We start from the raw sequence: 21,756 nt of genomic DNA, 5'->3' as shown, positions 1-21,756 counted from the left end.
ATGTTAGTCGTGGCACTTAATACCCTTTTGGAAAGTGCTCAGATATCATGGTGATGAGGATAATATAACAACCTGAATAGAATGAAATAGAGAAGGCTTCTTTCTTTATAGCTATCTGTGTAGACTCTGATTCAGTAATAAACTTAAGCAGATGCCTAACTTTTTTGACTATTCACATTCCTGAAGTTAGGCACATGCTTATTAAGTACTTTGCTGAATGAGGGGCTAAGTACCTTTCACAAGCAGTCATTGAAAAATCTTTGGTGAATCACAGGGTGACATTCCCAGACTTTTGCTAATATGTGCATTTTTTTTTTTCCAGATCGTGGCAGAAGAGGCCTCAAAATGTGCAAAAGGCTTACTGTACCTAATAAACTGCTGACTAGGTTATGGGTTGCTACATCACCAGCCTCATTTGACTGAAGCACATGGTACAAGCAGAGATTTGTCTGACTGGTAGAACACATAAGCCATGCATCATCTGTTTGGGCTGGTTTTGGGACAAAAGGACCTTTCACGTGCAGGGGATCTATTCTCCTTAGATGATGCAGAGATAGAAGGAAGCCTGTCAGAAGCTCTTGAGCAAATAAAAATAATTAGTTCATCTCCAGTAAGTAAGACATGCTCCCCCATCCTTCTGCATGAGATAATGTATCATGAAAAGAAAGGTCAGAAAAAATGACAGAATAAGCAGAACACCAAAAACAGATAATAAATCTAACCCTTTAAAAACCACAAAAGTCCTAAACAAAATGTCAGATTCAAAGACTTCAGCTCTTGCATTCAGTTCTCATTCTTCTGAATTTTATTTTAAGAAAAATAATTTAAACTGATCTTAGTCACACTTCATATTAAGCATCTATTTATAGTGTATTGAGGGTTAATACATGATTAATAGATGTTAAAGTCATGCTATGGCTATGAATGAAATAAAGAATGCATGTGCCATAGGGCAAGAACATAAATGCCATCATTTCATTTCTGACAGGATGACACCCAGATCAGCAGCCCTTCTAAATTTTGTTCTGATGGAATTGCCCCTAACAGGAGGAGTCCCTGCACTGGTGGTTTTCTCAGCTCCGTTACAGCATTTTATAAGCTTCTGAAGGAGACAGAGCAGCATAAGAAATAATAGGTTGACCTGGTACTCAGCACTCTTTGTGAGGAGAGCTTAAATTCTCCGTATTCTGAGCCACCAGTTCATGTCTTCAGGTGTACTCTCTTTGCCAGCTTATCTTCTGCTCTTGTGTGGGACTCCCAGAGCGGCTGACAGATAACCTATCAGCATGGTCCAGTACTGATCTTTTGTTAATCTGACCAAAAGAGAGTATGAAAACTAGCACACTGAAGGGAGTTGGATCCAAAGGCTGAAGGATGGATATTGATTGGAGGACCTGAGAATGAATGGGAAGTGCTCACAGACACAGTCATTCCAGGGCTATACGTTGCTATCACGCAAAGACATGGACACTTTCTTCACCCACCCGCTCCCTGGCAGCCTTGATTTTCTTTTCTCTCAATCCATTCTGTTTTTAGCTTTTCACCTTTTCTCAATTTCACCTCTTTCTTTCTTTCTCTCTTCCTCCTGCCCTTTTCTTCTAAGTTTTCTCCCACTCCTCCTCTCACCCACCCCTCCTCTCATATGAGTAGCTTCTTTTAATTATTTGGTTACTTATTGCTTTGGTTATCTTATTATAGAGTCAAACTTCCCTCCCTCCCTGCCACATTGTGATGTTGCTGAATTCAGCTGCTAAAGTACTGCAGGAGTTGGTAGGAGACAGACAAAGATAAGATACTCTGAAAGCATTTTAAGAAACTATTTGTTTATCGGTTTAGATCTCTCTAACTCTTCTGTACCATGGATTCATATAGTTTAAGGCGAGAAGGGACCATTAGATCATCTAATCTGACCTCATGTATGTCATGGGTGACTGAATTTCACCCAGTTACCCCTTCATTGAGTCCAATATCTTGTGTTTGACTAAAGCATAACTTGTGTTAATGCTTGGGTCAGCCCAATCCATTCCTCAATTATATTTCAGAGCGGCCTTGAGCCTGAGCCATTTTGCAAACCCTTAAATCCCCATAGTGACCACTTTTGATTGGAATATACATCAGCTTGCAGAAGAGAAATTGTCAGCTGTAACAAGACCCTAATATATTGAACCAGCAAATGTACATGCACTTTTCTGGATATCATAGTGATTTTAAATGGATTTTGGCAGCATACCAAACTCTAACTTTCAGAACTTTTGAACACACTGTTGCTTGTGGCCACAAACGCTCTAAATCATCAATTAGGGAAATCATTGTGCAGAGACAATTCTTTCCTTGGGTCATTGCTTTGACTGCAATTACCGTTGCACATTTTTCCAGAACATTATTCAAATTAGTTTAGCTCTTGACTCCACTTATTCCTGGTATATTTCCACTAATGGCATATTATCAGCATTTCCAGATATCCCTCCCATCATAGTCCTCTGAGACAAAAGGACTGAATTTGCCACTGATACTTCGTGCTAAACTGCAAAACCATACTACATCCTAAAGAACAAAGGATTTTTTGTGCTTCTAAATTCCCTAAGGCTAATTCCCACTAGAGGGCAGCAGTGCTCAGTGATATACTTCATTATTGCTCTGGAGCAAGGCTTCTCACAATTTTTAAATTCAGAATTTGAGCTGTCGAGGAGTATTTATTTTTCCCAGGTATGTGGGGAGACTCCTAGAGTTGCAGAGTATTCTGCTGTACATCTTTCTATGGCCAAAAGGCAGCTAGTGAATACAAATGCAAACTTAAGTATGAATCTCTTGCTTGTTTCTGTTTCCGGCCAACACCTTACTGGCTATCTCCATATTATTCTACTTCTGCTTTTATCAAATTTTTATCTTAAAAAATAAAGCAAACTCTTTTTAACAAGAGGAGGAGAGATTTCATGGAATTGCAAGGAGGAAAAGCCAAATTGCAGGATCAGATATATGTGGTAGGGTAGGTCAACTGATCACCCCAAAAGCTTAAAATGTGCATCCAATGTGCTCATTTACACCAATGGATTTAATTACTCCACTGGATTTAATAGAGGTATTCCAGAATTATCCTTTTGTAAATGAATGTTGAATTTAGCCCAAATTCTTAAATATTTCCATGGCTAGCAGGTAAAAGTAACATATTTTTTGATGAATACTTAGCTTGTGTCTGGCCTCTGTGCCTCTTTGGTAGAATATTATAGTTTAGCATGAGGGTTAGTTGTTGTAAATACTGTGTCTGAGCCTCCATTGTAGTCATTTACACTAGTACAAAATGGATGTTTTGGTAGCATTTTGTATCTAGTTTGCACAGATGTAAATAACGACACAGCATGCAGGGAAACAGAAAATCAGGCCTATTGAATCAATTTCTGTTCCTAGTGTAAATCTGAAATATCTCCATTTACATCTGTGAGTCCAAATAACTTGTATTATGCAATTATTTAGACTCCTGGATGTAATTTTTTTAGAGTTGACATTTAAATGTTTTAATATTATAGTAATATACAAATAGAAAAAATATAAACCAGGGATTTCAAGGCACATACATTCACATCTACTGAACAGGGAAGCCATAGCTTCAAAATGGGGGACTACAAAAATTCACAATCTTAATAATTTAATCCATATCTTTTTGTAGGAGCACAAATTATTCCTTTGTGTTAAATTACAACTTGGAAAAGTTAAAGACATGATTAGAGTTTTGCTCTCAATATTCTACTTATTTATTGTATAGATGACATGAAGAAAATGGAGAGTTAAATTAACTTAACATCTTCTGGTTCATTTTGTGGCATTCTTTAAAGGATGACACTTCATTTGCACAATACAATTTTAAAACCCGTATTTTCTTTAAAACTAGGACTACCAGACTAACGACAATGACCAGGCAGTGGTGGAAATCTGTATCACTCGAATCACCACTGCTATCAGGGAGACTGCATCCATAGAAAAACATGGAAAGGCACTTGTGGCTCTCTGGGAGTCGTGTTTAGAGCACAATCTAAAACCTTCAGGAAAAGATGAGGACACACCACATGCAAAAATTGCATCTGATATCATGAGTTGCATTTTGCAGGTAAGCCTGGATCACAAGAAATACCCTATCACTCACAGTGTCATAGTTTAATAGCAGCTGTACTTAGTCTCTCTTGGGGTGTATTGGAGTGCTCACATTTATTGAAAAAGCCAAGAATTGGAGCTTCATATTAATTTATACTATTAAATGTATATGATGTACATTGAGGCCAAGTAAATGTTTTGGCAGCATTCTTATCTTTTGAAATTTCCTGTGTGGTGAATTTCTCAATCTTAATGTTGCATGAACCCTAGACGTTTGCATCTTACATAAAAATTAAAGTGTGAAGGATAGTATTGTAGCAGCAGCAGATGGGAAAGACATTTCATTCAAAACCTATTATTTTCAAGGCAATTATGACTCTTTGAAAGAAAAGTATCATTTGGGGCAAAGGTTGAAGAGGATCCTTTAGCTGATAGAAATGTTGCATTTCAAGAGTGAGGATCCCATTTAAAGGCTCAGTTGTGATGCGGAGTCCAGATGCAGTATTGGAAACTAATCTATGGGCCAAATTCTGACCTTGAACACACAGCTCAGATTTTGATACTTTGTCTGCTTGGAGAATCTTTGTCCTATAAGTAGTTGTTTTTGAACAGTCATATGTTTTAATTGAAGCCGGCTCCTGAATGTTTCTCCAGTAGAGCATATAAAGTGCTGTGGGACTCATTTACATAATAGTTTCTGTGTACAGTAAATGGAAGGTGAGTATGGAAGGTCAGTATCAATGGTGGGAAAAATTACATGCAACAGACTGGTTGTCAACGTTCAGTTGCCTGCTTCAATGAGAACACATAGCTATGTTCAATGGTGTGAAATGTTTTTCCGGGCAGAAATAGGGTTAAAGTCAGAGCACTGTGCCCATATTTGCTAATGTATCCTGATAGTATTTTTTCGGTTGTTATTTACTCATCTCCTCTGCTTTGTGAAATGTATATCGCTGGGGTACCACTCTCAGGAAACCAAGGTTACATATTGTTATAAATCTGCATGCTTAGTATTAGGTACTGTTAAGTTACCTCACTGTCTGCCTTTTGGTGAGCTAGCATAAGCGGGCACAAGCTACAGAATAATGAGGCAGGCATGAGTTCAGTGAGCAAAGCAGCCGTGTCTCTTTACCAGTACAGAAGGGTACAGAGGAACCTCCCCTCCTGCTGCTGGTGCCGCCGTTACCGAATGTTTTCCTCTCTAGGTCCAGAGGGGGGGATGAGCAGACACACCCCTGAATAGCCTTCACTTGTGGAAGAAGTTACACCCTTTGTGGGCTGTGTGAGTGTGTATCCTAAGGAACACACTCATCCAGCCTCCATACTAACTCTGCTACAACACCTACCCCTAGCCCTGGTTGACCTGGAAAGAAAGGCTCAATAGAGGGCACCATAATGTCTAGAGAAGCGGTAAAGGAAGTAATATCCTGAGTTTGGAGTACAGGTTCAGGACAGAACCAGAGGCTTTCTATGAGCTGGAGCAGCAGGTCGGGTGCAGCATCCTGGGAGCAGGCTACGGAGAGAAGGCCCAGCAGCAGGCAGCCTGAGAGTTGGCACTGACAAGCTGACAGCCTGGCAGGAAGCAGACTATTAGTCAATGGAGGCCAGCAGCAGGGGGAACATACATGAAGCAAGGGAGGTGGTGGAATCTGCAGCCAGGGTTTAATTGCCCCTAGGAGGGATAGGCTGGAGGGAGTAGCCTAGGTATTAGCCCTGACGAACCCTATGGAACAGCTGCCTTTTTACCTCTCTGTGACCCCTTGGGCTCAATTATGAATTGTTGGGCTGACCTGGACATCCAACAACTGCAGCCATTATTTGTGCTAACCCTGGTAAAATAATCCTCAATGGTTTATTCAAAATGGGAGACTATTAATGGGGACCCATCAACGACCGTAATCTGTACAGCCTGGGTATGTTCCTCGCTGGGGAGAGAAATTGCAGTAGAAATGAGGAAGCTGAAGCAGGCTGGAATGGAAGAAAGAAACCGAAATTCACTGAGAGCCTGTTACAGGAGAGGGAAGTGGAGTTGTCTGAGAAGTTTATTGTTTTATGGGTACCTCCTATCTGTGTAGTTTTCCTCGGCTGGCCCATGCTGAATCTTCCCAGCACACCATTGTTTCCTTGGCCAGTCAGTCTTCCCTATTTGGTCTGAGTCACCCACTTCTCCCAGCACTGACGTGTCAGCTCTACATACCGCATTTCATTGCTAAGATCCCTTCGTATAGTTCCCTTATTATTTCCAATTTGCCTTCTGCATTGACCAACTGGTAGCAACTTGCCAGGTTTGACTCAGACTTGCTCTTTAAATGAACTTCTCTACATCTGCCCAGCAAATGCTGGTTGTTGGCAATGAGGTATCTTCAGGTGTGTGTCACTCAATCTTTCCCTGTAGTAGCTGAAGCAACAGTACTAAAGGCCTCAGTGTGTTACTGTCTACTCCAGACTACTGCTCAAATAGTTGCCACAAGGTCCTCATTATGACATGTTGTCTTTAAAACTTCTTGAGATTCATCATCTAGTTTGGATCTTGGTTGGAAGTGTTGAAAGTCCAAAAGAAACAAAAAAAGTTAAAGAAAAAAGAACCCCAAATCTGAATTCACTTCAATGAAATAGCAATTTACAATCGTCCATATGCCCAGGTCTGTTCTTTTCACTTCCCAAACTCTGGGAACAGTGCCAAATGAATATTCACAATGAAGAAAGAAAAAAAAATCTAACTGAAGCTCAGATTGGTGTTGATCTTGTCCAGGAATATAATTCTTGAGATCAGCAGAACAAGTCTCCATTGTCTTAACTCTGCTTATTATTATAACATTGTCAAAATAAAGCATTGCTTATTTCCTAGATGAATTGTATTTGTTAGCATTAAATTCAATTCGTTCAGAGTACACACCGTAAGGGCCAGACTAAAAACCCACTGAAGTGAATGGGAAGACACCTATTGACTTCAATGAGCTTTGGATTCGACCTTTAGTTAATGTTAATATATTTACTGGGACACTTCCCCACTAATGAATGATGATCAAATCCAGCTGTTCTCTTTCTGTAGATAGTTCAGACATTTATGATAGATGACAATGCATGTTTGAAAGTCTGTGATGTGCCAAAGTTCACCATGGTTATAGGGCAGGGGTGGGCGAACTTTTTGGCCCGAGAGCAACATCTGGGAATAGAAATTGTATGGTGGGCAATGAATGCTCACAAAATTGGGGTTGGGGTGTGGGAGGGGATGAGGGCTCTGGTTGGGGGTGCAGGCTCCAGGGTCGGGCCAAAAATGAGGAGTTCAGGGTGCGGGAGGGGGCTCTGGGCTGGGGTGGGAGGTTGAGGGCTCTGGCTGGGGGTGCAGGCTCTGGGGTGGGGCTGGGGATGAGGAGTTTGGGGTGTAGGAGGGTGCTCCGGAGTGGGACTGAGGGGTTTGCAGGGCAGGAGGGAGATCAGGGCAGGGGCAGGGGGTTGGGGTGCAGGGAGAGGCTCAGGGGTGCAGGTTCCAGGCGGCGCTTACCTCAAGCAGCTCCTGGAAGCAGCGGCATGTCCCTTCTCTGGCTCTTACGCAGAGGCACGGCCAGGTGACTCTGCATGCTGCTCCATCCACAGGCACCACCCCTGCAGCTCCCATTGGCTGAGGTTTCCGGCCAATGGAAGCTGCGGGGGTGGCGCTTGGGGCAGGTGCAGTGTGCAGAGTGGAGCCCCCTGGCTGCCCCTATGCATAGGAGCCGGAGGGGAGCCATGCCGCTGCTTCCGGGAGCTGCATGGAGCGGCCCCCAACCCTGCTCCCCAGCTGGAGCGCCAGAGCGGGGCAAGCCCCAGAACCTGCTCCCCAGTGGGAGCTGAAGGGCTGGATTAAAATGGCTGGTGGGCTGGATCTGGCCCACGGGCCATAGTTAGCCCACCTGTCATGGGGCATTATGCAATCCACCCTCCATGTGTTGGCTGTATTCTTTTTTTTATGTAAAAAAATCACTCAGAATAAATTTAAAAAAAATCAAAGCTGAGAACTTCTACAAATACATTTGCTGCTCTTAGAATCACAGCTACATCATGTGTTACTTTACAGAAGAAAGAACAATTTGAGTTTTTATACAATCCATGAGGGACAATTGGAAAAGTAATGAATATCTCACACCTGGGTTGAATGTTACATGTTCTGTTGATATTAGCAGCAGTCAGGTCCCCAAGTTTTGCAAACTTTGTTACATTATATTATTTAAATCTGTTTTTCATTGTCACCTGCATATTTTCATAAGTGAACACTCATGTACAGATATTTATTAGGGGCAGCTGAAACCTTACTCTGTGCTTCCATTTGAATTAATACATTTTCTCCGGCAGCTAAGTATTTTATCATCCTTATTATAGAGAGCTTCCCCTTCTGTTCTGTTTTCATAAAAGAGCTACATGCCAACCAAAGAGCCTGAAATGAATGGTGTTGTGGGGGTGGGGATGGGTATATAACTTGAAGGCAGAATTTGACAAAAGCCTGTCCCAGTCATAAGTAATAAGGAATTATGTGGATTTAAACATGTTGCTATGTAAAAACTCCATTAGTTTTAAGGACCTTTCTCAATATACACACTCTTTTGGCCAGATGCTGATGGCTCCAAAGGGTTGTCCCGGAACCTGGGGATGCTGGAACAACATTGAATACCCTGACCACAGTCTTTTCCCCTTGGCCACAACTCTTACAAGAAAGGGGCAGTGTAGGAATTGCTATGACACTCCATACTGCCTGAAGACTCCCCTAACATAGGGAATCCTCATGTGGCCAGTTAAGCCAGGTTGGGGCTGTTTTGCAGCACTTGAGCAACACAAAGAAGACTTAACAAACTAGGGAATATGATTCATTGGGCCCAATCCTGTTCCCATTGGTGCTATCAGCAAAGGTCCAATTGACTTCACTGGAAGCAGAAATGGGCCAAATGGAATTATGTACATGGAACCACAATATTTTTTTTTCTGTTCACATGTATACTTTTTCACTCAAAGCTGCTCCACACTGAATCGTATTCAGATTTCTTTGGAGTGTATTTCTTTTTGTTTTGCTAATGTGCTTGTATAAGAGTTTAGCACGGTGTGGCTCTGATCACTTGTTGTGGTTCATAGATGCTAGCAAAACTAACAACACATAATTAATAATAATTTCAAAGACAGTCATGTACTACAGTGTCAGAAAGATGTTCAAATGTGAAGGGAGTTTAGAGAAAAGCCACAAAAATTAGAGGATGAAGGAATAATCAAGGGAAGAGTAAAGGAAAGTATGACTCAATTAAGTCCTCAGCTACTTGGACACAAGTCCGATTGACCTCAGTGAGAGTTTATGTATGTGTACTCTAATGGAAAACATAATTTGACAGTAGATGTGTATAGGTTGGCTAAACATTTACCATAGGCTGTCCTTGGTGTTTCCAAACATTTAAAGATTGCTATATCTCTTGTTAGGATCAAATTCTAGGTACACATGCAACCCACAGTGACTTCATTTGAAGTTGTGTGCACTTTTTGGAAGACAGAGTTTGGCCTTAAGGGAGAAATAGCACACTTGAAATATTTGTAGATGGTTTTAAACATCATGGATAGGAGTTATTTGTGAAGGGACCGGGGGACGGTACAAAGAAATTGTATGGAATTATAAAAGGAAAACAGTCAAATTATCAGAAAATAATTCCAGATGGTAAACTGATTAAATTAAATCTGTGGAACAGTCTCTCAAGCATACCTATCAAGTGTCCTTCATTTCAAGGGATGTCATTCCAAACCCAAAGTTATCTATGCCCCCCCGCTGTGCCCCCCAAAATTTGTACACTTTTACTATTATTGTTGAAAATTACTTACCTCAAAAATAAAGACTCATGAAACTGGGGTTGCAGAAAGAGTCATTTACACAAAAGGAATAAATCCCACAGCATTTTGGGTCTCCTGCAGGAATAATTTTTGTATATCCCTGATTTTGGGGCTTTGCCGCATTTTGCAGCCCACATTTCCGGCTTGCCAGGTTGACAAGCATGCACCTAAAGGAACAGTTGGAAGCACCATTGCTTGGGGGGGAAAAACAAGACAATATAATGTACTGTAAGTAACAATCCTGCATTAGCAGAGGGTTGGAGGAGAGGGACCTAATAGGTCTTCTCTCTAATTCTGTTATTCTTTGACTAGTGAGAATATTAACCATGATATTCTTATTGATGAATGCACTGCAATGTCAATAATGTTCTTTAGCTCATTTGTGGGTTTTTTAATACAATCTGAGTCCTCTCTAAAGCAATGTTCTCCTCTGAGTGCTTCCAAAACAAGAGATCCAGACTGCTAGCTCAATCATTCCAGTGTAAATCAGCTCTACTTGACTCAGTGAAGTGACTCTGGGTTTATATCAGCATAAATGATAGCAGAACTGGACCCATATTACAGATATGTACATTGTTTCCCAACTGGACATTATAGCATTGGATGCTTATATTTTGAGGAATGTAGGATTTGTCACTTCATGCCGTCCTTGTCTGTATGGAGGATTAGCCTTGAATTTAGCAGTTGGTGTCCAGAACCTAGTGCAGTTGCACCAGAGCAAACCCCTCGTACAGATAAGAAAAGTCATGATTCGCACTGTTGAAGACTTATCCCTGATTGAAATCAGGGTAATCTGCATCCCCACAAATTGCAGCTTTCCTTGTTTGCATGAGTACACCTGCACTGATTACTGGCTAGTGACTGATGAAATTGGGGCTAATTCCCAGTATAGACAAGGCCACAGTGTACAATGAAAGAATTGAGGTGATATGCCAGTGACAATATCACTTTTGGTACAGTGAATAATTCACCTGTCAACAGCATATTGTACTCTACCCTCCATTCATTTCTTCTGCTGCAGGATGGAGTTACTCATTCCAGAATGGATAAAATACTGTATGTTACAGCTGTCAACATTCTAGTATCATTCTTATTATCAGTTACATAGTATGTTTGTTACTCCAGTTGTTGAAGTAGGAAATAGGTACATTAGCACCTAAAGCTGCAGTAGTTTGACATTTCCTGTCTTACTGTTTTCCCTCTTTAAAGCCTGACGTTAGTGTAACCTTTCTCTATGTGTTTTATACAGTTGTTTTCTTGATCACCTGATTTCTGGTTTTCAAATTTTGTCAGCATTAAACTTGATTTTAATTATTTTTTCAGCTGCTTATTTTTCAGTGTCCCCTCCTTTTTTCACAGAATTACAATCGACCTCCAATAATGGCTTTAGCTGTCCCAGTGGCAGTGAAATTTCTCCAGAGGGGTAACAAGGAACTGTGCAGAAACATGTCAAGTTACCTATCCCTAGCTGCAATTACCAAAGCAGATCTGCTGGCTGATCACACAGACGCAATTGTGAAAAGTGTCCTTCAAGGTACAAATATTTTGCTCATTCTGCTATGAGACTTCGGGCCCAATCCTGCAAAAACCCCAAACATGGATTTATCAGGATCAGGCCCTAATATTAGATTGTATAAAGAGAAAGATTTCACGTAACGTATATAAAGGCTTACAGTATTTGATAAGCCTTATTGACTAGGAAGCTTTATGGTAGACTGTAAGATCTTTGGGGCAGGGATTATGTCATCCTATGTATGTGTATAGACAGTGCCTAGGCCATTCACATGTGAATGGACTGCAAATAATAAATAGTAATATGAGACAATATTGTGCATATCAGGCCTTTATCCTTCTTACTTATGCCAATGGCAAAATTCCACTGACTTCTGTGGGAGCAAGACAGGGCTGCCCGGAGGGGGTGGGGGGTGGGGCAAGTGGGGCAATTTGCCCCGGGCCCCACAGGTGCCCCCACGAGAGTTTTTCAGGGCCCCTGGAGCGGGGTCCTTCACTCACTCCGGGGGCCCCGGAAAACTCTCGCGGGGCCTGGGCCCCCGGAGCTTCTTCCGCTCCGGGTCTTCGGCGACAATTTGGCGGCGGGGGGTCCTTCCGCTCCGGGACCTGCCGCCGAAGTGCCCTGAAGACCCGTGGCGGGGGGTCCTTCCTGTTCTGTGAAAGAGTCTGAGGGAAATTTTTAAAGCATTGCAATGGAGTTTTATTCCCATACACGCTATTGTCTTTAGTAAGAATTCTGTGGCTAAATTTTTGAAATTTTACTCTGTGGGTTTAAATTATTATGGTAAAGAAGCAAAATATTATTACATATTTTTAAAGGGTAATGTGATTTAGTTGAAATCATTCTGTTTACAATAGGGCCTTATTTTCCAGATAAGGATGCTGCCAGTGAGTTATAATAGCTGGTCGGATTACTGTGGTGATGTTGTTCTAAAGATGATAGGTCTTAACCCAAGCATGTACAGTCTGTATATATTAAAAATCTTTGGGATCCATTTATTTTATGGTATTATATGGAGAGAGAGCTAAAATGGATGCTAATTTATTCCTTAAACAGTTTGATACCAAATCATTAAGATACTTATAAACTGTGGTGAGAGTTTGCTCTTTCATGCCTGCAGGTGGTAACCAGTACTGCCTTTCAACCATTTTACAGTGATGTTCATGAAACAACAGTGGGCCAAATCATCCCACAGAAATCTGTGAGCAGAAAGGGTCTTTGTGCACAGGTCTTCCCTTTTCCATGTGGAAGTGGGGGTGCCCTCTCCTCTGTCTCAGGACCCTAGGAGGGGTGGGAGCTGGTAGGTTGGGCAGACAGGTGCACTATATTTATTGCTCTTCCTTTCTAGCCTGGTGTGGAATCCACTTACAAATTAAAATGGCCTCAGAGTGTCTTAACTCTTCTGTGGAATCCATCTGTGCAGTGGAAGTTTCCCAATCCCCTCTCTTTAGAGAAGTGGTTGGTGAAGGAGTTCAGGTCAGCAGGACTACTCCATTGGATTCGTACCAGGCTGCCAGGGAGCTGAAGCGGGTGAGCAGGAGACCCCAGAGTCAATATGGATGGTCCTGGCCTCTAACAAATCCTGGAGACCCAAGGGTTTAGTGGGGTGAACCCTCTATTTCATATTACAAAGAGGCAAACCCCGCCATCTTCCCCATAACAGTCCGGTAAAAGCTTCACCCATTGTGGCATTATAGCTGTGGTTTGAGTAAGACTTTAATAGACATTATTTCACAATAGGACAAAATGTGGTAAAAGAAATGAATTTACTGTTGTGTCAATGGCTATTTCTTGTAATGTGTTGCATTTCTGAGAAGCCATAGCAGGCATGATTAGCACACGCATTAGCAAGTGTTGCCAGTGCAGGATTCCAAGGTGCTTGTAACATGATCCAGGGAAAAATCAGCACGATGAATTTTAAAGTTACTACCAAAATTAACCATGCTGCTGGAGGAAAGCATGGCTATTCTGTTTATGGGCCAGTTTGAGATGAATATATTTAAAACATGTAACATTGCTGAGGAAATAAAATCCAGACTGAAGAATATTACTGACAAAAGAAATGTCTGTCTGGATCAGTAAAGCCAAGACTAGTGTCATTAGAATATATTAGGATTTTAGCTTGTATGCTAACATTTGGGAAAACAGTGCTATTAATAGTAAGAACCAAAGTGGAAAAAGACTTGGTCCTTAAGATATAATCACAGATATGCTGACACCTGCTCTAGTTTAGCATTTATATTATTCCACCAGCAGATGTCGCTATGGACTTCAGAGATTAAAATTCCAAATTAAAAAAGGGAACTCTGAATTCTTGTGTTTAGCACTCTTTTCTTAGTTATTTGTGTTTTCATCAATAGTATTTCAATCAGGGAAGGTCTTGGTTTCAAAATGCTGCTAAGAACCATGATTTAAAACTAAGACAGTTTATTGAGGGGGAGGGAGAACGCTAATAAATATGGATGTGAAAAGATAAATGGAGACAAAGGGTCTTATTCTGTTCTCAGGTAGACTGGGGCAAATCCAGAGCTATCAATGCAGTTGCACTTGTGAAACTGAGAACAGAATTTGGCTCAATGCCTGGGAGAGTTTGGGAGCTAATGGATTTATGGACAGTGGGGAAACTGTTGGGCTGTATGATTTATTTATATCTTATTAGCCATGAAAAGCTATTTAGGAAGAATGTTTAACTAGAGTATTATGTTTAGAGATGACTCTAACAGATTAACTCCATTTCCAACACATGAATGTGCACAACCTGCACTCAACACTGATAAATAGACTGTGTGCTGAGGAGTTCCTTGAGGGGGACTGGAGAGACAGAACCCTCCCTACTTCCATGGAATAGCAGCAAAGCTGCCTCACAGTCACTACTGCAGCCGCGGAGCCCCATTACTGGTGCTTTTTATGGGGCAGTTTGGTCAGTTGATCCATGTTGTTGCAGATCCACGGGCCCTGACCTTGTCCCTCCCAACCCCAAGACCTTCTTGGATGCTAGTGCGAATGAAGCCCTGACAGGACACAGCTCATCAGTGTGCTAGTCTCCCTAAATCCCATACTCCCACATGCACATGGCAGAATCACACTGGGTCTGCCACACCCAGAGTTTTCAACATCCATAGAGTATTTGCTGTATGAGATATTGGTGTTTACTAGCCGGCATCATATTACATGTTCCATACGAAGAAGACATTAAAGAATGTTAAAGTTACAAAGGGAAGCACCCAAAGCTAGGAAACAACAGTTACCCACAGAGCCTTAACTCTGCCTCTTGTGGGATGAATTACAATACAGCCTTCGGTTACGTGATCACATACTATATTTTCTACAGGAGTCTGCCTCATTCAGTGCACAGATTGCATGGTGAATGAGATGGGGCTGCACCGTGTATGCAGGGACTGTGAAGCATTCTACTTCAGGCTTGGCAGAGGGATTTCTGGCTCTCAAAAGGAGGCGGTTGGGGCAGTGAGGAAAGTTCCATTTTACTCAGGGGAGGGAGAGGAAGAGAGCAGCAGCTGGGAGGCAGATGAGTTTCCAGCAGGAAGTGGGGGGAATCTAAGCTCTGAAAATGAGCATACAGTATTTATCTTCAGCAGTGGAGCATTTCCAAGATTAAATCTGGTGTGGTAGCAGGTGAAAGACTACTCCAGAACCATGGCATGTCAGACTTAGTTAGAAACAGGGCATTGAGGAAGAGATTTTTTTTGCAAATTATTTTTAATTGTTCTACTATATTAATGTATATTTGTCTGTATTTAATGGAAGAAAGTATATATAGATGGGATTTGACAGAGTTGTTGGCTTTGCACAGCTTACTGGAAGGTCTGGAGTTCTCTTCAATGTGGAGGTGCATTCTCTGGTCCAGAGCAGATTATTTGGGATGACATTTGACCCGGGAATCTCATAGTTTGCTCCACAGCAAAGATTATTTGTGAATTTTATTTAATCAATGTGTGTAGTGCAACTGACTGAACATTTTAAATGCAGATACATTGTTGTGGTGGTAGAAGTTGATCTCAAAGCAATTAGATTGTAGATAGAATAAGCCATGTGGGCAGAACCTGTTCACTAGATCAGCAGTTCTCAGCTAGGGGTTCACGGCCCACTTGGGGTCCGAGAGCCATTTCAGGGGGTCCACCAAGCCGGGCTGCTTGGAGCCCCGAGCCCTGGTGCCCAAAGCTCGGAGTCCCAAGCACCAGCGCTCTGTGGGGTAGAGCCCCAAGCCCCGGCAGAAGCCTCCCTGCAGGGCTGAAACCTCCAGCCCCACAGGGCTAAAGCACCAAGCCGTCCCATTGCTCCAAGGGGCAGAAGCACTGAGTCCCCTGCCCTACAGGGCAAAACCTTTTGAGCTCCCCATCCAATGGGGCGTCTGAGCCCCACCCTATGGGGCAGAACCCCCCCTCCCCCCGAGCTGAAGCCCAGTGCTCCCCCTGCAGCTGAGTTTTTATAGCATGTTGGGTGGGCTTCCAAAAGAAAAAGGTTGAGAACCCCTGCACTAGATACCACAGTGTATGTATGAGTGTACTAGGAGGCACAAAACTTCAAGATAAAGGGAAAATTACCTTGTCTGAAATCCATCTTATTGCTTTTGTGTTACTGCTAAGAGAAAGGATCTGGCAGTTGTATAGTGTTCAGGAATTAGTATCACAGTAATATGCAGAAATGGATACCAGAGCCTTTTTTCATCATGTGATCTAAAGAGTATGAGAAATAGATGGAAAAATCAGTTCAGGGCAAAGAAGGTGTGCATGACTCCAGTGACAAATAGTAATTGCTTTGAAGGAGGCTTTCTCCAAGGTTCACCATAATTCTAATCTTACTTTTCATTGATACCAACATTTAATATAGAAGCTTCCTTGACAAATCCAGCTAATCACCTAGCATCGCTCTTCCATCACCCTCCACTTCTGCTCTGTGTCCTTCACCTGCTTCTCTGCCACTGTCAGAAGCCTTTCTTAGCTCTCTCCCGTCTCTGAGTCATGAGTCTGCTTCTCTCCCGCAGTATCCAACCTCTACTTTCATTCCCCTCTCATGGGGCTCATGGGCTTCAGTGGTTGTGCCTAATCCACTTGTGAAAATCATTGCCACAAAATATTATTGCAACAATGAGCTTAGTTGGATTCAAAAAGGATTTTGAACTGTATGTGAATAATAATTATATGCTTAGTCACACTATCAAGGGTTAAGAATCATTGGAAAGGGGGAGCCTATACAGGAAGGATGGGCTCCACCTAAACCAAAATGGGACCAAATTGCTGGCACTTAATATTAAAAAGGTTGTAAAGCAGTTTTTAAACTAAGGGCTGGGGGAAAGCTGACAGGTGCGGAGGAGCACGTGGTTTGGACAGAGACATCCCTTAGGGGAGGATCTATTAATGGAGATTCTCTATGTCCTAGTAAGGAGGAGAGGATGGAAGATGATAAAATACAGGTAGGGTCCGATGAGAAATAGTCAAATGAAAAAGAAGTCCCATTCAATTACATCATGTAATGGCAGACAGCTAAAAAGTGACATGTTTTTAAAGTGCTTATATACCAATGCTAGAAGTCTAAATAATAAGATGGGATATTGATGTAATAGGCATCACAGAAACTTGCTGGAATGAGGATAATCAATGGGACACAGTAATACCAGGGTTACAAAATATATCGGAAGGACAGACTAAGTCGTGCTGGTGTGGGAGTGGCACTATATGTGAAAGAAAGCATAGAATCAAATGAAATAAAAATCTTAAATGAACCAAACTGTACCATAGAATCTCTATGGATAGTAATTCCATGCTCTAATCATAAGAATATAGCAGTAGTGATATATTATCAACTACCTGACCAGGATGGTGATAGTGACTGTGAAATGCTCAGAGAGATTAGAGAGGCTATTAAAATAAAAAACTCTATAGTAATGGGGGATTTCAACTATTCCCATATAGACTGCGTACATGTCACCTCAGGATGGGATGCAGAGATAAAATTTCTTGAAACCTTAAATGACTGCTTCTTGGAGCAGCTAATCCTGGAACCCACAAGAGGAGAGGCAATTCTTGATTTAGTCCTAAGTGGAGCAGAGGATCTGGTCCAAGAGGTGAATATAGTTGGACCGCTTGGTAATTGTGACCATAATATAATTAAATTTAATATCCCTATGGTGGGGAAAACACCACAGCAGCCCAACACTGTAGCATTTAATTTCACAAAGGGGAACTACACAAAAATGAGGAGGTTAGTTAAACAGAAATTAAAAGGTACAGCGCCAAAAGTGAAATCCCTGCAAGCTGCATGGAAACTTTTTGAAGGCACCATAATAGAGGCTCAACTTTAATGTATACCCCAAATTAAAAAAACATAGTAAGAGAACCAAAAAAGTGCCACCGTGGCTAAACAACAAAGTAAAAGAAGCAGTGAGATGTAAAAAGGCATCCTCTTAAAAAGTGGAAGTTAAATCCTAATGAGGAAAATAGAAAGGAACATAAACTCTGGCTAATGAAGTGTAAAAATATAATTATGAAGGCCAAAAAAAATTTGAAGAACAGTTAGCCAAAGACTCAAAAAGTAATAGCAAAATTTCTTTAAAGTGCATCAGAAGCAGGAAGCCTGCTAAATAACCAATTGGGCCACTGGACAATCAAAATGCTAAAGGAGCACTCGAGGACGATAAAGCCATTGCGGAGAAACTAAATGAATTCTTTGCATCGGTCTTCACAGCTGAGAATGTGAGGGAGTTTTCCCAAACCTGAGCCATTCTTTTTAGGTGACAGATCTGAGGAACTGTCCCAGATTGAGGTGTCATTACAGGAGGTTTTGGAACAAATTGATAAACTAAACAGTAATGAGTCACCAGGACCAGATGGTATTCACCCAAGAGTTCTGAAGGAACTTAAATGTGAAATTGCAGAACTACTAACTGTAGTCTGTAACCTACCATTTAAATCAGCTTCTGTACCAAATGACTGCAGGATAGCTAATGTGACGCCAATTTTTAGAAAGGGCTCCAGAGGTGATCCCGGCAATTACAGGCGGTAAGCCTGACTTCAGTACCGGGCAAACTGGTTGAAACGATAGTAAAGACCCCCTCTAGGGGTCTGTATATTCATAAATGATCTGGAAAAAGGGGTAAACAGTGAGGTGGCAAAATTTGCAGATGATGCAAAACTACTCAAGATTGTTAAGTCCCAGGCAGACTGCGAAGCGCTACAAAAGGATCTCTCAAAACTGGGTGACTGGGAAACAAAATGGCAGATGAAATTCAATGTTGATAAATGCAAAATAATGCACAATGGAAAACATAATCCCAATTACACATATAAAATGATGGGGTCTAAATTGGCTGTTACTACTCAAGAAAGCTATCTTGGAGTCATTGTGGATAGTTCTCTGAAAACATCCACTCAATGTGCAGCAGCAGTTAAAAAAGGGAACAGAATGCTGGGAATAATTAAGAAAGGGATAGATAATAGGACAGAAAATATCATGTTGCCTCTATATAAATCCATGGTATGCCCACATCTTGAATATTGCTTGCAGATGTGGTTGCCCCATCTCAAAAAAGATATATTGGAATTGGAAAAGGTTTAGAAAAGGGCAACAAAAATGATTAGGGGTATGGAACGGCTGCCATATGAGGAGAGATTAATAAAACTGGGACTTTTCAGCCCGGAAAAGAGACAACTAAGGGGGTATATGATAGAGGTCTATAAAATCATGACTGGGTGGAGAAAGTAAATAAGGAAGTGTTATTTACTCCTTCTCATAACACAAGAACTATGGGTCACTAAATGAAATTAATAAGCAGCAGGTTTAAAACAAACAAAAGGAAGTATTTTTTCACACAACGCACAGTCAACCTGTGGAACTCCTTGCCAGAAGATGTTGTGAAGTCCAAGACTATAACAGGGTTCAAAAAAGAACTAGATAAGTTCATGGAGGATAGGTCCATCAATGGCTATTAGTCAAGATGGACAGGGATGATGTCCCTAGCCTGTTTGCCAGAAGCTGGGAATGGGCGACAGGGGATGGATCACTTGATGATTACCTGTTCTGTTCATTCCCTCTGGGGCACCTGGTATTGGCACCCCGCTATGGCCTTAGAATGCAAGTTTGGGAGTACAGTATCCCTCACATACGACGTTTCAAGGTCACAGTAATAAATAGAGCTATACAAGCCTTTTCTTAAGAAATCTGAAACTGAATGCAATTTACCAGGAGGTCATAGTGACCATAATATAATTGAATTTAACATGCTTGGAGGCAGAGGAGAAGGGAAATACCAAATACCAAAGAAGCTTACCACAGTAGCATTTAACTTCAGAAAGGAGAATGACACAAAAATGAGGAAGCTAGTTAATGGAAATTAAAAGGAACAGTCACAAGAGTGAAATGCCTGCAGGCTACATGGAATTTTTTGAAAACACCATAATAGAGGCTCAAATAAAATTAAATGTATATCTCAAATTAAAAAGAATAGAGAGAGGACTAAAAATGCCTCTGTGGCTAAACAGAGTAAAAGAGGTGGTTAGAGGCAAAAAGGCATCCTTTAAAACTTGGAAATCAAATCCTACTGAGGAAAATAAAAAGGAGCATAAACTCTGGCAAATCAAGTGCTATTCAAGTGGCACACCTGAACCATTCTTTTTTAGGCTTTTAGTTTTTAGGTGACAAAACTGAGGAATTGTACCAGACTGAGGTATCAAAAGAGGAGCTTTTGGAATAAACTGATAAATTAAACAGTAATAAGTCACCAGGACCAGATGGTGTTCACATAAGAGTTCTGAAGGAACTTAAATATAAAATTGCAAAACTACTTACTGTGGTATGTAACCTATCACTTAAATAATCTTCTGTACCAGATGACTGGAGGATAGCTAATGTGATGCCCATTTTTAAAAAAGGCTCCTGAGGCAATCCTGGGAATTACAGGCTGCAAAGCCTAACTTCAGTACCAGACAAATTGGCTGAAACAATAGTGAATAAGAGAATCATCAGACACACATAGATGAACAAAATATGCTGGGGAAGAGTCAACATGGCTTTTGTAAAGGGAAATCATGCCTCACCAATCTGTTAGAATTCTTTGAGAGAATCAGCAAATGTGTGGACAAGGGTGATCCGGTGGATGTACTGTACTTGGACTTTCAGAAAGCCTGTGACAAGATCCCTCACCAAAATCTCTTAAGCAAAGTAAGCAGTCATGGGATAAGAGGGAAGGTCCTCTCATGGATCAGTAACTGGTTAAAAGACAGGGAAAAAAGGGTAGGAATAAACAGTCCATTTCCAAAATGGAGAGGTAAATAGCTGTGTCCCCCAGGGATCTGTAATGCGACTGGTGCTGTTCAACATATACATAAATGATCTGGAAAAAGGGGTAAACAGTGAGGTGGCAAAGTTTGCAGACTATACTAAATTACTCAAGCTAGTTACGTCCAAAGTTGACTGCGAAGAGTAACAAAGGGATGTCACAAAACTGGGTGAGAAAGTGGCAGATGAAATTCAGTGTTGATAAATACGAAGTAATGCATATTGGAAGACATTATCCCAACTATACATACAAAACGATGGGGTCTAAATTACCTGCTATCACTCCAGAAAGAAATCTTGGAGCCACTGTGGAGAGTTCTCTGAAAACATTTGCTCAATGTATAGCACCAGTCAAAAAAGCTAACAGAATGTTAGGAACAATTAGGAAAGGGATAGATAATAAGACAGTAGATATCATAATGCCACTATATAAATCCATGGATTGCATGCACCTTGAATATTGTGTGCATGTTCAGGTCGACCTAAATCTAAAAAGATATATCAGAAATGGAAAAGGTACAAGAGAAGGGCAATAAAAATGATTTAAAGGTATGGAACAGCTTCCATCTGAGAAGAGATTAAAAAGACTAGGACGATTCAGGTTGGAAAAGAGACGACCAAGGGGGAATTTGATAGATGTCTATAAAATCATAAATGGTGTGGAAAAAGTGAATAAGGAAGTGTTATCTACCCCTTCACATAACATAAGAACCAGGGGTCACCCAATGAAGTTAATAGGCAGCAAGTTTAAAACAAGCAAAAGAAAGTACTTCATCACACAATGCACAGTCAAAACTATAACTGGATTACAAAAAGAATTAGACAAGTTCATAGGTCCAGGAATAGCTATTAGCCAAGATGGTCAGTGATGCAACCCCATGCTCTCAGTGTCCCTAGCCTCAGATTGCCAGATGTTGGGACTGGACGACTGCATGGATCACCTGATGATTGCCCCATTCTATTCATTCCCTTTGAAGCATCTGGCATTGGCCACTGTCGAAAGACAGGATATGGGTCTGTAGCGA

At 41.3% G+C, this 21,756-nt stretch overlaps 1 protein-coding gene across 2 annotated transcripts in view; it reads left to right on the top strand.

Moving 5' to 3' along the window:
* The first annotated feature begins 472 nt into the window (after positions 1–472).
* Positions 473–21,756, top strand: part of VEPH1 (ventricular zone expressed PH domain containing 1) — a 139,802-nt gene continuing 118,518 nt past the window's right edge. For both annotated transcript variants that reach the window (XM_065411151.1, XM_065411150.1), the window contains exons 1-3: positions 473–610; positions 3,887–4,102; positions 11,287–11,461. In XM_065411151.1, the coding sequence (XP_065267223.1) occupies positions 473–610; positions 3,887–4,102; positions 11,287–11,461 (529 nt within the window). The remainder of the gene's footprint in view (positions 611–3,886; positions 4,103–11,286; positions 11,462–21,756) is intronic.

The sequence above is a fragment of the Emys orbicularis genome, chromosome 9 (genome assembly GCF_028017835.1).
Source record: "Emys orbicularis isolate rEmyOrb1 chromosome 9, rEmyOrb1.hap1, whole genome shotgun sequence".
Classification (NCBI taxonomy): domain Eukaryota; kingdom Metazoa; phylum Chordata; order Testudines; family Emydidae; genus Emys; species Emys orbicularis.
This window is presented reverse-complemented; position numbering and strand designations above follow the sequence as displayed.